Source organism: Monodon monoceros, unplaced genomic scaffold (assembly GCF_005190385.1).
Source record: "Monodon monoceros isolate NGI ecotype Baffin Bay Population unplaced genomic scaffold, NGI_Narwhal_1 Super_Scaffold_18, whole genome shotgun sequence".
In the NCBI taxonomy this organism is placed as follows: Eukaryota; Metazoa; Chordata; class Mammalia; order Artiodactyla; family Monodontidae; genus Monodon; species Monodon monoceros.
The window spans coordinates 57,699,777-57,713,967 of record NW_021703774.1 but is presented as its reverse complement, the minus strand read 5'-3'; the positions used below and the strand labels follow the sequence as shown (position 1 = coordinate 57,713,967).

At 39.6% G+C, this 14,191-nt stretch overlaps 1 protein-coding gene across 4 annotated transcripts in view; it reads right to left on the bottom strand.

Annotated features, from left to right (window-relative positions):
* F5 (coagulation factor V) overlaps positions 1–14,191 on the bottom strand; it is an 85,501-nt gene that overhangs the window by 65,208 nt on the left and 6,102 nt on the right. For all 4 annotated transcript variants that reach the window (XR_003794412.1, XR_003794413.1, XM_029228359.1 and 1 more), the window contains exon 3: positions 7,669–7,791. Coding sequence is in view for 2 of the 4 variants with exons in the window: in XM_029228359.1 (XP_029084192.1) it covers positions 7,669–7,791 (123 nt within the window). In the remaining 2 variants the exon portion in view is untranslated. The remainder of the gene's footprint in view (positions 1–7,668; positions 7,792–14,191) is intronic.

Below are 14,191 nucleotides of genomic sequence, written 5' to 3'. Positions count from 1 at the left end.
ACACCCATTTATGACAAAAACTCTCTGGAAAGTGGGCATAGAGGGAACCTACCTCAACATAATAAAGGCCATATATGACAAACCCACAGCAAACATCATCCTCAATGGTGAAAAACTGAAAGCATTTACTCTAAGATCAAGAACAAGACCAGGATGTCCACTCTCACCACTATTATTCAACATAGTTTTGGAAGTCCTACCTATGGCAATCAGAGAAGAAAAAGAAATAAAAGGAATACAAACTGGAAGAGAAGAAGTAAAACTGTCACTGTTTGCAGATGACATGATACTATACATAGAGAATCCTAAAGATGCCACCAGAAAACTACTAGAGCTAATCAATGAATTTGGTAAACTTGCAGGATACAAATTAATGCACAGAAATCTCTTGCATTCCTATACACTAATGATGAAAAATCTGAAAGAGAAATTAAGGATACACTCCCATTTACCACTGCAACAAAAAGAATAAAATACCTAGGAATATACCTACCTAGGGAGACAAAAGACCTGTATGCAGAAAACTATAAGATACTGATGAAAGAAATTAAAGATGATACCAACAGATGGAGAGATATACCATGTTCCTGGATTGGAAGAATCAATATTGTGAAAATGACTATACTACTCAAAGCAATCTACAGATTCAATGAAATCCCTATCAAATTACCAATGGCATTTTTTACAGAACTACAACAAAAAAATCTTAAAATTTGTATGGAGACACAAAAGACCCCGAATAGCAAAAGCAGTATTGAGGGAAAAAAATGTAGCTGGAAGAATCAGACTCCATGACTTCAGACTATACTATAAAGCTACAGTAATCAAGACAATATGGTACTGGCACTAAAACAGAGACATAGATCAATGGAACAAGATAGAAAGCCCAGAGATAAACCCACGCACCTATGGTCAACTAATGTGTGACAAAGGAGGCAAGGATATACAATGGAGAAAAGACAGTCTCTTCAATAAGTGGTGCTGGGAAAACTGGACAGCTACATGTAAAAGAATGAAATTAGAACACTCCCTAACACCATACACAAAAATAAACTCAAAATGTATTAGAGATCTAAATGTAAGACCGGACACTCTAAAACTCTTAGAAGAAAGCATAGGAAGAACACTGACATAAATCACAGCAAGATCTTTTTTGATCCACCTCCTAGAGTAATGGAAATAAAAATTAACAAGTGGTACCTAATGAAACTTCAAAGCTTTTGCACAGCAAAGGAAACCATAAACAAGACAAAAAGACAATCCTCAGAATGGGAGAAAATATTTGCAAATGAATCAACGGACAAAGGATTAATCTCCAAAATGTATAAACAGCTCATGCAGCTCAATATTAAAAAAACAAACAACCCAATCCAAGTCTGGGCAGAAGACCTAAATAGACATTTCTCCAAAGAAGACATACAGCTGGCCAAGAGGCACATGAAAAGCTGCTCAACATCACTAATTATTAGAGAAATGCAAATCAAAACTACAATGAGGTATCACCTCACACCAGTTAGAATGGGCATCATCAGAAAATCTACAAACAACAAATGCTGGAGAGGGTGTGGAGAAAAGGGAACCCTCTTGCACTGTTGGTGGGAATGTAAATTGATACAGCCACTATGGACAACAGTATGGAGGTTCCTTAAAAAACTAAATATAGAATTACCATATGATCCAGCAATCCCACTACAGGGCATATACCCAGAGAAAACCATAGTTCAAAAAGAGACATGTGGGACTTCCCTGGTGGCGCAGTGGTTAAGAATCCGCCTGCCAATGCAGAGGACATGGGTTTGAGCCCTTGTCAGGGAAGATCCCACATGTCGTGGAGCGACTAAGCCCATGTGCCACAACTACTGAGCCTGTGTGCCACAATTTCTGAAGCCCGTGTGCCTAGATCCTGTGCTCCACAGCAAGAGAAGCCACTGCAATGAGAAGCCCGTGCACTGCAGTGAAAAGTAGCCCCCATTCACCACAACTAGAGAAAGCCTGTGCACAACAACAAAGACCCAATGTACCCATAAATAAATAAATAAATTTACAGAATAAAGTTGAAAAAAAAAGACACATGCACCCCAATGTTCATTGTAGCACTATTTACAATAGCCAGGTCATGGAAGCAACCTAAATGCCCATCAACAGACGAATGGATAAAGAAGATGTGGTACATATATATAATGGAATATTACTCAGCCATAAAAAGGAACGAAATTGGGTCATTTGTTGAGACATGGATGGATCTAGAGACTGTCTTATAGAGTGAAGCAAGTCAGAAAGAGAAAAACAAATATCGTTTATTAACGCATATATGTGGAACCTAGAAAAATGGTACAGATGAACCGGTTTGCAGTGCAGAAACTGAGACACAGATGTAGAGAACAAACGTATGAACGCCAAGCGGGGAAAGCGGCGTGGAGGTGGGGGTGATGATGTGATGATTTGGGAGATTGGGATTGACATGTACACACTGACTGTATAAATGGATGGCTAATAAGAACCTGCTGTATAAAAAAATACATAAAATAAAAGTCAAAAAATTTAAAATAGAGAATTATAAGTGGAATATATATAAAAAACACATAAGATAAATTTCAAATAATTGAATGAATGGTTTTAATTGTTACTATACTACTAAAAGATTAATTGTGAACATATTGAAACAAATAAATTTGCATATGGAGATAGATTCTGTAATTATACTGAGTGAGCATTACTAATGAGACAGTTTGGGGATAATTTTTCAATGCTTTAATTCTTTTCATTCCAAAGCATTTTCTTTTACCTTTCATCTACAATAAAACAGGCATGTTGTATATTTGATTTTGCAACCTATATAACATGAGGTATGAAATATAAATAGCTATTTAGAGGAAGCATTTATGAGATACATTTTTGGCAAATCTGATTTTGACTTTGTAATCAAAACAAAAAGTTTAAAACTCTTAACCGAAAAGATGAGAAATAGACAGGAAAGACTATTATGCTAGAGCACAAAAAGTCCTTGTTTAGCTTCTTGCTAGAATAAATTCTTTATACAAGTGCAGCCCTTTATTTCATATTTTTTCAAATCTGTTCATTTCCTGCTTAGTCCATAGTCAGCTTTGTGATTTGTTTACCCTTGTCATCATGAGCTAATTATTTGCCAAGAGGCTCTGAGTATTTTTTTTTCAAATGTAAAATGGTGTGTACAAGCTTTGGAAAAGGGAAGTTACATAAAGAGCCACTTTGGTCACCCATTAGGGTGCTTGTTCATGAAATCCTCCCTTGTTATTTATTTTCTTGGACAGCTCTTTTCCCCTCCATTTAATAAACTTAGTGAACAGTTCAGTGTGCATTTAAAGATTCAGAACATTCTTTATTCTTATAGCTTCTAGAACATTCTAGAAGCTGTAATTTAGGCAGTGGGCAAATTAGAGTGCTGATGTTTTGTGAAGAGGCTGGTTTCTTCGCACAGGGCATGCAAGTCTCTTTCATAGGAGAGTTCATAGTTTTTAGATTTACAAGAATTATATTAGCCCTTACAATTTGTTTCAGGTATTTATCGTATACTCAAAGAAGTATCTATATAAGCCCAAAATACCCAGATGCAAACTGAAAAATGTAATTGACTACATGATGTCAAGCATTGGAATGTTTTGAAAAAATATTTTTTCATATAGAGAATTTGGCAACACTTAGATGCAAAGAGCTATCTCTGGTGGAAAAGTTATTTATTTACTTGCTCGTTTATTTATTTATAACTTGGAGAGTTGGCTTACCAGCAGACAGCTGGATATTATAGAACTAATTTCGTTGTATAGTACTCATAATGCAACTCACACATTTAAATTGTGAGAATATAAATCAAAGAATAATATTAAGATTCCCTCTGAAACAAACTTTTAAAGGTAATGGACCAAAACAGCTTCAGAAATCTTACTGGACAACAAAATTTGCTCAAAGGTGTAGCATTATAATCAAACAGTTCAGCATGTACTGGCTATAGAGTTTCTAAAATTTTAGCCTCAAATTGAAATTCTTTTAGTGATAAAAAGTTTTAAAATGATTAAGTACAGCTGCAGATATTTTAGTTACTGGTTTAAAAACATATTCCTATTAAATACATTTCTAAAAGGAATGTTCTTGTAAGCATTTTTATGAATCATAGTTTGTCTATCCTGCCAAAAGGGTTACCCATCATTGCCCTACGTAACGCTGTACACCTGGGGTCGGGGTGCAACTGGAAGTAATTTGGAAACACTATGCTACAACTTGGCATTTATGTCAGATGCTTCCAGTTTATGGATGGAAGGCCATCATGAGACTTCCACACTAAATACAGTAACATCTTTCCTTGCCAGGACTCAGATTTCCAATTATCTCCTAACTAAAGCATAGCCAAGAATTAAAAAAGCAACAAGGTTCCTGGACAACCAAAATAAATATTACATAATCCATGAATGAAAGCTCAGGGTCTTTACCTGTAGACAATACCAGAGACAATAATGTAGTTTGTTTACTCTTAGACTGAACGCAGTTCTAACATTTGTGGATCTTTGTAAAATCTCAAAGTAGAGTGGAAGTAATGGTTTAGAAAGGGATTCGAATTTTCCTCCTTACTCTTCTGTTTTAAAAAAAGTCTGGGAAAGTATAACATTTAGAAAGATTTGCATCCAGTGATTAAAAGAAAGTATCTTACACTTAAAGAAGGAAACCTCAAACTATCTGGAAAACATTCCTATCCAAAACAACTCATTCGTTATGTCCTCCTGGACAACTGAAGTTTTCTATGCAATTTTAGTTCATTTTTGTCATCTAAATTCCATCGTGGAGTTTTATTTCATTTGAGTGGAAATAAAATGACGAGCACTACATAAAGCCAAGGTCTTCATTCAATCTAAGCTTGTGGAAACAAAATTTAATGCCTGCAATATAAACAGCCATGAAAGAACCACAGCAATAACACTCTCCTTATTGTGTGCAACTATGTGCCAAAAACCTTAACATATATTATGACTAACCCTTGCAATAACTTTAGATGGGAGGAATTGCTATCCCCATTTTATAGATATAAAACCGAGAGTTAGAGATAAAGGAAATTTTCTAGGTAAACTTAGGGTTCAAACCCAGGTCATTCTGGCTCTAAAGCCAGCATTCTTTCCATGGCTACCTTTTTCTTCTAGCTGATGACAGTAGGTCTCCAAATCTTTAGTGGGGCTCAAGGATTAATTCCCAGATAAGGAAGATTGCTGTCTAGGTTGGATCATTCACTGATTAGATCAAGCAGCCACACAGGCAAGAATTGAGTCTGCTCTCAAGACACTTATATTGTTTCAACCTCTCACCATTCATCTCTCAAATATCTACCTCTGAGATAAAGGAATCTGGATTCTCTTGTAGCTGACTCAGCATGTAGTTAATTTATTTCCACTCCTGAAAAAATAGTTCAAACCATAGAAGGAGGCTATGGGTGAGGGTGAGTGTCAGACATGAAGGAGGAAGAGATGTTTTATTCTCAGAGAGGGCATGATAAAATGAATAGAAGCCTTGTCTTATTTCTTATTTTTATTTTTCACCGCAAAGGACACTTTTTAGCTGTTTACTAGATTTGCATCTCATTTCTAAGATAACATTTGACTTTCCCCATCAATCTGTGCTTACCTTTCTCAGACTCATGAAACCAGGGGCAATAACCAAGTGACCAATGGAAGTGGTGGTAGCATTTTAAACAATTGCTCGTAAGTGATTCTGGCCATAGGGGAGTGTAGGGACAAATAAACAGTAAAGGAAGGGGGATACTGTTGCAAGGTTCATTCCCTGTGCAAACAGCTTAGCTAGAATACAAAGTCCACAACGCTTACCTCCTCTCACACCTGAAAGAGAACCTGCATGGGACATTCTGAGGGTTCTCCCCTTGTGCATTGTGTTGCTGAATTCCTGATGCAGTCATCTGGAATCCTTATAAGTAGGTGATTCTTCACTATGTCACTATGCCATTGCATGCTACCTCACCTAGAGTCTTGCCAAAGTGCCTTTTTAAGATGCCTGAAATTACAGTTAATGCTTCATTGTTTTTCCTCAAGCCAAATATTGAGTGATAATACTAATAGTCCTGGGGAGGTTAGTTCATTGACTTATTATCAGTCATTTATATGTTGTCAGAATGAGTTTGATAACAATTTACATAGGAAACAGTAAATATAAAAGTTACTTTCTAATCCCTATATTGTCAAATAAATATTAAATTATTTGAGCATATTTTAAAAATTTTAATTGAGATATAATTGACATATAACATTAGAATTTGAACACATTTTGATTGAAGAATTACCTTTACCATCATAGCTAATATTTATCAAGTGCTTATTATATGTCACGCATTGTTCTAATATTTCATGACAACAAACCTATATGAGGTAAGTGTAATTACTATCCCCATTTTATAGATGAGAAAGATGAGGCACAGAGAGGTTAAGTAACTTTTCAAGTCACACAGCTAATAAGTGTCTCAGCCAGGATTTGCACCAGACGTCTAGTTCCAGAACCTACATTGTAAACCACTCTCCTACCCAGTTCCTCTCTTCAAAGGTATAATGGCTAGAACACATGGGAAAAAGAAGATTTGTGAATCATGAAGGGTTAAAATTTATTTTTAAATGTTATTATACCAATATCTATTACAATATGGATAATTTTCTTATATCAGTTCCTAGCAGAACTCTGCTCTGCTTAATGTGGTCTGAACATCAACATAATGGAAATAATCAGAACAATATCAACATGGGTACTTACCATCCTGTGGCTTTTATCACCACCATCTTCATGATCTTCACCATCATTGTTATCATCATCATCATTATCATTATTTATTGAGGGCTTACCAGGTTCCAGGCACCATGTTTAGTTTGTTACCTTAAGTGATCTCATTTGATCCTCAAAGTAATCTTATGAAGGGTTAAAATTATAATCGTTCTCATTTTATAGATGAGAAAACTAAGGCTCAGAGATGCTAAGGTCATAGAACCAGAAATTGTAAAGCTGGAATTTGAATTTAAGTCTGCCTTCAAAGCTTATGTTCTTAAGTACTTCAGTATGTCCAAAACTTTACTACTACCACCGTCACCACCAAATATCACTTATTAAGTGCCATCTGTGTGCCAGGCTAGTCCCATGTTGCTATTTCGAACTATGTCTCATGAGCCAAATCCAGTCAGCTGCCTGTTTTTGTAAATAAAGTTTTATTGGGACACAGCCATGTGCATCCATTTACATATCGTCTATGGCTGCTTTTGTACTAAAGAGTAGAGTTGAGTAGTTGCAACAGAGATTCCATAGCTCACAAAGCCCAAAATATTTACTGGCTCTTCACAGAAAAGTATGTAGACCCCTGCCTTAACCCCTCTTGCAATATATGTACATATGAACATATTGGAGTTCATAAAGATTAGGTAACTTGCCCATCCAACTATTAAAAATCAAGAACCTACCAAAAAACTGAGGTCCAGATGACCCCAGAACTTTTTCATTTTCCTCTCTGAAATCTACGAAGGCAGCAACTTTTATAATTACCAGTTGCAGGAAAGGAGATTTCTCTAACTTGGTCAACAATATGGTTTAAAATGTTTGACACAGGTGGTAAAGAGTTGTAAGTTTTCCCTTGTCAGAGGGATGTTAAATTCCTCTTACCTTCTGAGAATTTACTGTACTTAATTCCTTGAGGATGGATGCTTAAGGGCTTGTCTGCCTTATTCTTAAAGTGAACTTTCATGATGTCTCCAACTTCAGCATATAAAGTAGGCCCGAGAAGTCCTATGAAAACAAGGATTTAAAATATGTCTGTGTTCAGGATTACCAAGACAGAGCTGCTAAGCAAGAAAAACATGCAGAAAACCCCACGGGTGATTGCCGTCATTCCTCTCAGTCCTGAGGTTGACCTGTTTATCTTCAATCTAGAAGGCTTTGCCAGCTCATTAACTCTATATTACATGCAGGGAGATAAGGATGGGAAGGTAGAAACACTTGGCTTGGGCCCAAAGCTAGTTAAGAGAGTAGAAGAAATAGTTCTGACCATGTCCACCCCATTCTGATCCACTGTCATTCCTGGGGAGACTACCATCTTGGGTCAAGAAAGATGTTCATTTTCATTTATACAGGGTAATGTAAGAAGGGTGACTGGCTACTTTAGATCTCTCTGAAGGGGAGACCTCAGAGACCTAAATGAAGTCAGGGAGCAGATCAGACTGTTCTCTGGTCCTGAAGCAAATTCAGAATCCCTGAGGCAGGAGCTTGATGTATCCAAAGAACAGTCAGGCAAACAGTGTGGCCAGAGTGAGAAAAGTTGGGGGTGGAGGGGGCAGATCACCCTCTATGGGCCATGGTAAGGACTCTGGATTTTCTTCTAAGTGAAATGGGAAATCACTGGAGCTTTGTGCAACAGAGAGACATGGTCTGATATGTTTTAAAAGTTCAATCTACTGGGCATATGCCCAGGGAAAAACATAATTCAAATAGACACATGCACCCCAATGTTCATTGCAGCACTATTTACAATAGCCAGGACATGGAAACAACCTAAATGTCCATTGACAGATGAATGGATAAAGAAGATGTGGTACATATATACAATGAACTATTACTCAGCCCTAAAAAGGAATGAAATTGGGTCATTTGTAGAGACATGGATGGACCTAGAGACTGTCATACAGAGTAAGGCAGAAAGAGAAAAACAAATATCATATATTAATGCATATATGTGGAATCTAGAAAAATGGTACCGATGAACCAGTTGGCAGGGCAGAAATAGAGACACAGATGTAGAGAACAAACATATGGACACCAAGGGGGGAAAGCGGGTGTGTGTGTGTGTGTGTGTGTGTGTGTGTGTGTGTGTGTGATGAATTGGGAGATTGAGATTGACATATATACACTAATATGTATAAAATAGATAACTAATAAGAACCTGCTGTATAAATAAATAAATAAATAATTTTTTAAAGTTCATCCTAGCTGCTGTGTACAAAATATTCTGTGTAGTGACAAGAGTGGAAGCAGAACAGGTGGTGTAAACGAGAGACAACAGTGTATTGGGCCAGCATGTGTAGCAATGAAGTGGGGAGAAGAGGTTGGATTCTGGACATTTCAACAGTAGAGCCAGCAAATTTGCTGAGGAGTTGGATGTGGCACTTGAGAGAGAGAAGTCAAGGATGACACCAAGGTTTTTGATCTGAGCAACTGGATAAATAATGTTATCAGTTACTTTGATGGGGACACAGCGGGTTGAGCAGGTTAGGGTGCAGAAATCAAGAGTGAGGTTTCACTTACTACATCCCAGGCACTGTGCTAGGCTCTGGGGCCACATGGATAAATAAGGCACCGTCCCTGTCCTTAAGGAGATCACAAGCTCGTTTAGAGATAGACATTCGGTAGGAGCTACTGCTGAGATATGGGCCAGGTGCTACGGGAGCAGAGAGGATGAAGGACCAGTTCTGTCTGCAGAGTTAAGGGAAGAGTTGATATTTGAGTAAGGTTTTTGAAGAATCATATATTAGAATTTCCCAAAGTGTAGTCCTTGGATGCTCTGCATCAGAATCAGTGAGGGTCTAACTAAAAGGCAGACTCCCAAGTAAATACTATCTCAGCCTCCATGAACCTGAGTCTCTGGAGGTGGGGTTTGGGAACGTGCATTTTAGACGTGTACTCCTGACTAATTCTGATGTCCTCTAAAGCTTGAGAACCTGTCACCAAAAGCTCTCTTCCAGACAATTGGCTGTTCTCACTTCCAAGCCATCCATAAGCTCTCATGGGGTTGGTTTCTGCCCATTAGGAATCACAGGAGCAGGAAAGGGAAGTTACAGTAGTCATGGAGTTCAACTGGCATTTGTTTGCAGTGGCGATAATTATAAACGTCCCTCTTGATATATCTGAGCACTCTAAGTCCTTACATTAAACCTCCCAATACATCTTTAAGGTAGATAGTAAGATCTTTATTTTATAGATGAGGAAACTGAGCCTCAGAGAATTTAAATATCTTGCCCAATATTATACAGCTAATTAGAGGCAGATCCATGATTTAAACTTAAATCTGTGTGATTCTAGATACTGAGCTTTTAGCCACCTCTTGGTATTGCAGCCCCCCACCTTGTAGTTATTCATTCATTCAACAAATATTGAGTGCTCACATTATCCTAGGTGTTAGAATTGCAATGGTGAGTAAAATAGATGTACCCCCTGCCTTCATAGAGCTTAGAAAATAGAAGGAAAGACAGATTTTAACAAGTGATCACACAAGTATTGAATTACAAACTGTGATTCATATTATGAAAGAAAAGTACAGGATTCTCTTAAGAGCATTTGACAGAAGCATATAGTCTAATCTTAGAAACAGGGAGGTAATCAGGGTTGGGAAATGCTTCCCTGAGGAGGTGATGCATTAACTGAAGTCCAAAGGCAAAGAGGCAAAGGGATACACAAGGGCATTTCAGGGAGTGGGATTAGCATGTGCGAAGGCCCTGAGGTGCCAGAAAACTTGGCCTATTCAGAGAACTGACAGCCATGGGAAGATAGAGCTTAGTAGGTAAGAGAGATAGGCAGAAAGTGAAGCCAAAGGCATGATCAGAGGTCCAGTCACATAGGGCCTTGTTGGCCTCTTAGACTTTTGCGTTTTAACCTAAGAGTATCTGGAAGCAGGGATGTGACATGAACCACATAGTGGTTTTTAAACCTCTGGCTGCATTTGTGGAGTGTGATCTGGGGAGAAACCAGAGTGAATGTTGGGAGAATAGATGGAAGGCTCCAGGAGAGAGATGTTGGTGACTTGGCCTAGTTTAAGGTTAGGGCAATGGAGATAATAAGGAGAGAACGTATTAGAGAGCTATTTAGGAAATCAAATTGTCAGGACTTGATGGGTTGAACATGGAGTGGAGGATGAGGGAGATCAAGTTGCCATGGATGGCTGGTGAGGTTCTGGCTTGGAGGGCTGGGTGGATGAGGGTGCCATTCTCTGAAATGGAGGATGTCGTGGGAGGGTTTTGTTTGGTGGGTGTGGTAGGCAGGATAATGGCCTCCCAGAGATGTCCCTGACTTAATCCCTGGGACCCATGGATATGCTACCTTATATGGCAAAATGGATTCTGTGGGTGTGATTAAGTTAAAGATGTTGAGACGGGGAGAGTTTCCTGGATTATCCAGGTGGACCCAATGTAATCATAAAATCTCTCATAAAAGGGATGCAGGAGTATCTGAGTTAGCAATTGGAAGATGCTACCTGCTGGCTTTGAAGACGGAGGAAGGGGCCATGAGTCCATGAGTTCAGGTGGCTTCTAGTAACTGGAAAAGGCAAGGAAACGATTCTCCCCTAGAGCCTCTAGAAGGAATAGAGCTCTACGAACACCTTGATTTTAACCCAGTGAAACTCATTTTGGACTTCTGGCCTCAAGAGCTCTAAGATAATACATTTGTGTTGTTTTATGCCCCTAAGTTTGTGGTAATGTGTTACAGCAATAGAAAACTAATTTCCTATTAGCATTGATAAAATGTGATCTCTGAGATAGAGGTCCTATCTTTCCCCAACTCCTATCTTTCCACCCACTTATTCCTTTCACTGAACTCCAGTCCTAGAGTTTATATTGACCTTGTGCCTGAAGCTTTTTGTTTGTGTGTTCTTATGTTAGTTCTGCACAGGACCATGGAGGCCACATAGTTTAATCCTCATTATAGAGATGGTTACAAAGCCTGGGAAGTGGGTGTGGAGAGTGACTGGGTGGCATTGCTGGATGTAGAACTCAGTTCTCTGGACCCTTGAAGCAAAGCTTTCTTTAGCACCTTCTGCAGGGCGGGTCAGATCCCCCACTTTCCTGGAACAGTCCCAACGTCCACACCATTTTTGACTCCTGGCCACATCTGACTCCACTGGCTGACCCCTCTCTTCTGGCTGCTACCCTCAGTCCTAGCTCCCAGCAGAAGTCCCCACTGGCTACTCCCACGGCCCAGAATGCCCCTGAGCCCAGTCAGGTGCTGACTGCTGTCACGTTGTCCACTGCATTTCGTTGCCGTGGTTGCCTTGCTCGGTTGATTTGTTTGTTGGCATCACATGGCTGCAAATGCCAGATGCCCAGAATAAGTCTTCTAAGTGATTTAACCTCTTACTGCAATGAGTTCTTTGCAATATTTATTTAGCCTCCCTATCTGCTTCTTCAGAATTAAAGCAAAACAAAGGGATGTTCTTATAAATACAAGCCAAATACCTTCATGCATGTAGGCAAACACATGGCTGAACGTTGTTTGAGCTGCTGTTTAGTTCCTTCATTAGCCAGATGGCCTAAGACCTTTTCCACCCTATCCTCAGTGCCCAAAGCCAAATTGGGGGAAGGAGTAGCCTATCTTGAGATCCCGGGAAGTTAGCACAGCATGTGCCCAATTTCTTGCAGTTTGGGAGTTGGAAAGGACTACAGGAGGTCAGCTAAGGCAATCCCCTGCTCTCAGGTGAATAATGTGTTGCAGAATACAGGGCGGCCCATTGTTGCTGTTAATATAAAACCCCTCTGGGGACAAACATTTCATAATCTTCCTGGGAAATACACAGAGACTCAAAACTAGCCGTTTTAGAGCCCAAGACAGGATTTCTGAAAATGAGCCTGGCCCCTCCACCTGTCCACATGTCCACAAACCTCACTGGACAGGTGTTTCATCAGACCTCCAGTCCTGTAGCCTTAGCCCCACCTGTAATTACAATAACTTCTGGGCTCATGCTGGAGAAATGGGGCACATGGCTAGAATCATACCCACCAGATGGGTGGAGCAGGAAATAAGCAAAAGGTACAAAGAACACAGAACTAGGCAATGGAATGGGGAAGGCCACATAGTCAGTGGCAGTGTTCACACCAGATCTTATTAAAAATCTGAGACTTTTCCTTTACATCAGGTTTGCCTCCTAGTATCAATTATTATAGGATTACAGAGATGAATAAGACACCACCCCTGTGCTCCAAGGTTCATAATTAAGCAACTTTGGGAGTTCAGGAAGAGCTTGCATGAAAATGAATGTTAAAATGCCTCAGAGTTCACATAAAACAAATATGTGATGAGATACACTGGGGTTGACAAAGGTAATATTTTAAGTGTACCAGGCTTAAACATAAATCAACTGTCAAGGTCTACTTCTAACTTATGAGGTTGAATCAGGAAATCACTACAAAATTCATCAGCTCCAAGGATTTTGGTCACAGTCTTCTCCTCTTCAAAAATGAGCACAGGGAACTCTACCTAATAAACTGTGGTAACCTAAATGGGAGGGAAGTCCAAAAGGGAGGGGCTATCTGTATGTGTATGGCTGATTCATTCTGTTGTGCAGTGGAGGCTAACACAACACTGTAAAGCAACCATACTCCAATAAAAATTAATTTTAAAAAATGATTGATGCCTCTGTATCACCTAAAACAGCAGTCCCCAACCATTTTGGCACCAGGGACCGGTTTTGTGGAAGACAGTTTTTCCACGGACCAGGGCAGGGGATGGTTTGGGGATGATTCAAGTGCATTACATTTATTGTGCACTTTATTTCTATTATTATTACACTGTAATATATACTGAAATAATTATACAACTCACCATAATGCAGAGGGAGCCCTGCACTTGTTTTCCTGCAACTAGATGGTCCCATCTGGGGGAGTTGGGAGACAGTGACACCCGAAGTGTGCTGCTTATGTCCGGTCTACTTCGGAAGATGCAGCTTAATTGTCACTTGCCACTCACTGATAGGGTTTTGATATGAGTCTGCAGGAAATTGATTTATTATGGTCTCTGGGCAGTCAGACCTCTCTGCTAATGATAATCGGTATTTGCAGCCACTCCCCAGTGCTAGCATCATTGCCTCAGCTCCACCTCAGATTATCAGGCATTAGATTCTCATAAGCAGCGCGCAACCTAGATCCCTCACTGCGCAGTTCACAGTAGGGTTCGCGCTCCTATGAGAATCTAATGATCTGACAGGAGGCGGAACTCAGGCGGTAATGTGAGCAATGGGGAGCGGCTGTAAATACAGATGAAACTTCTCTGGCTCCCTGCTCACCTCTTGCTGTGCGGCCCGGTTCCTAACAGGCCACAGACTGGTACCAGTCTGTGGCCTGGGGGTTGGGGACACCTGACCTAAAAGGCAGTCTTCAGGCTGGCACTGGTCCTTCTATCCCTTACTGCACTCAGCACAATGGCTGAC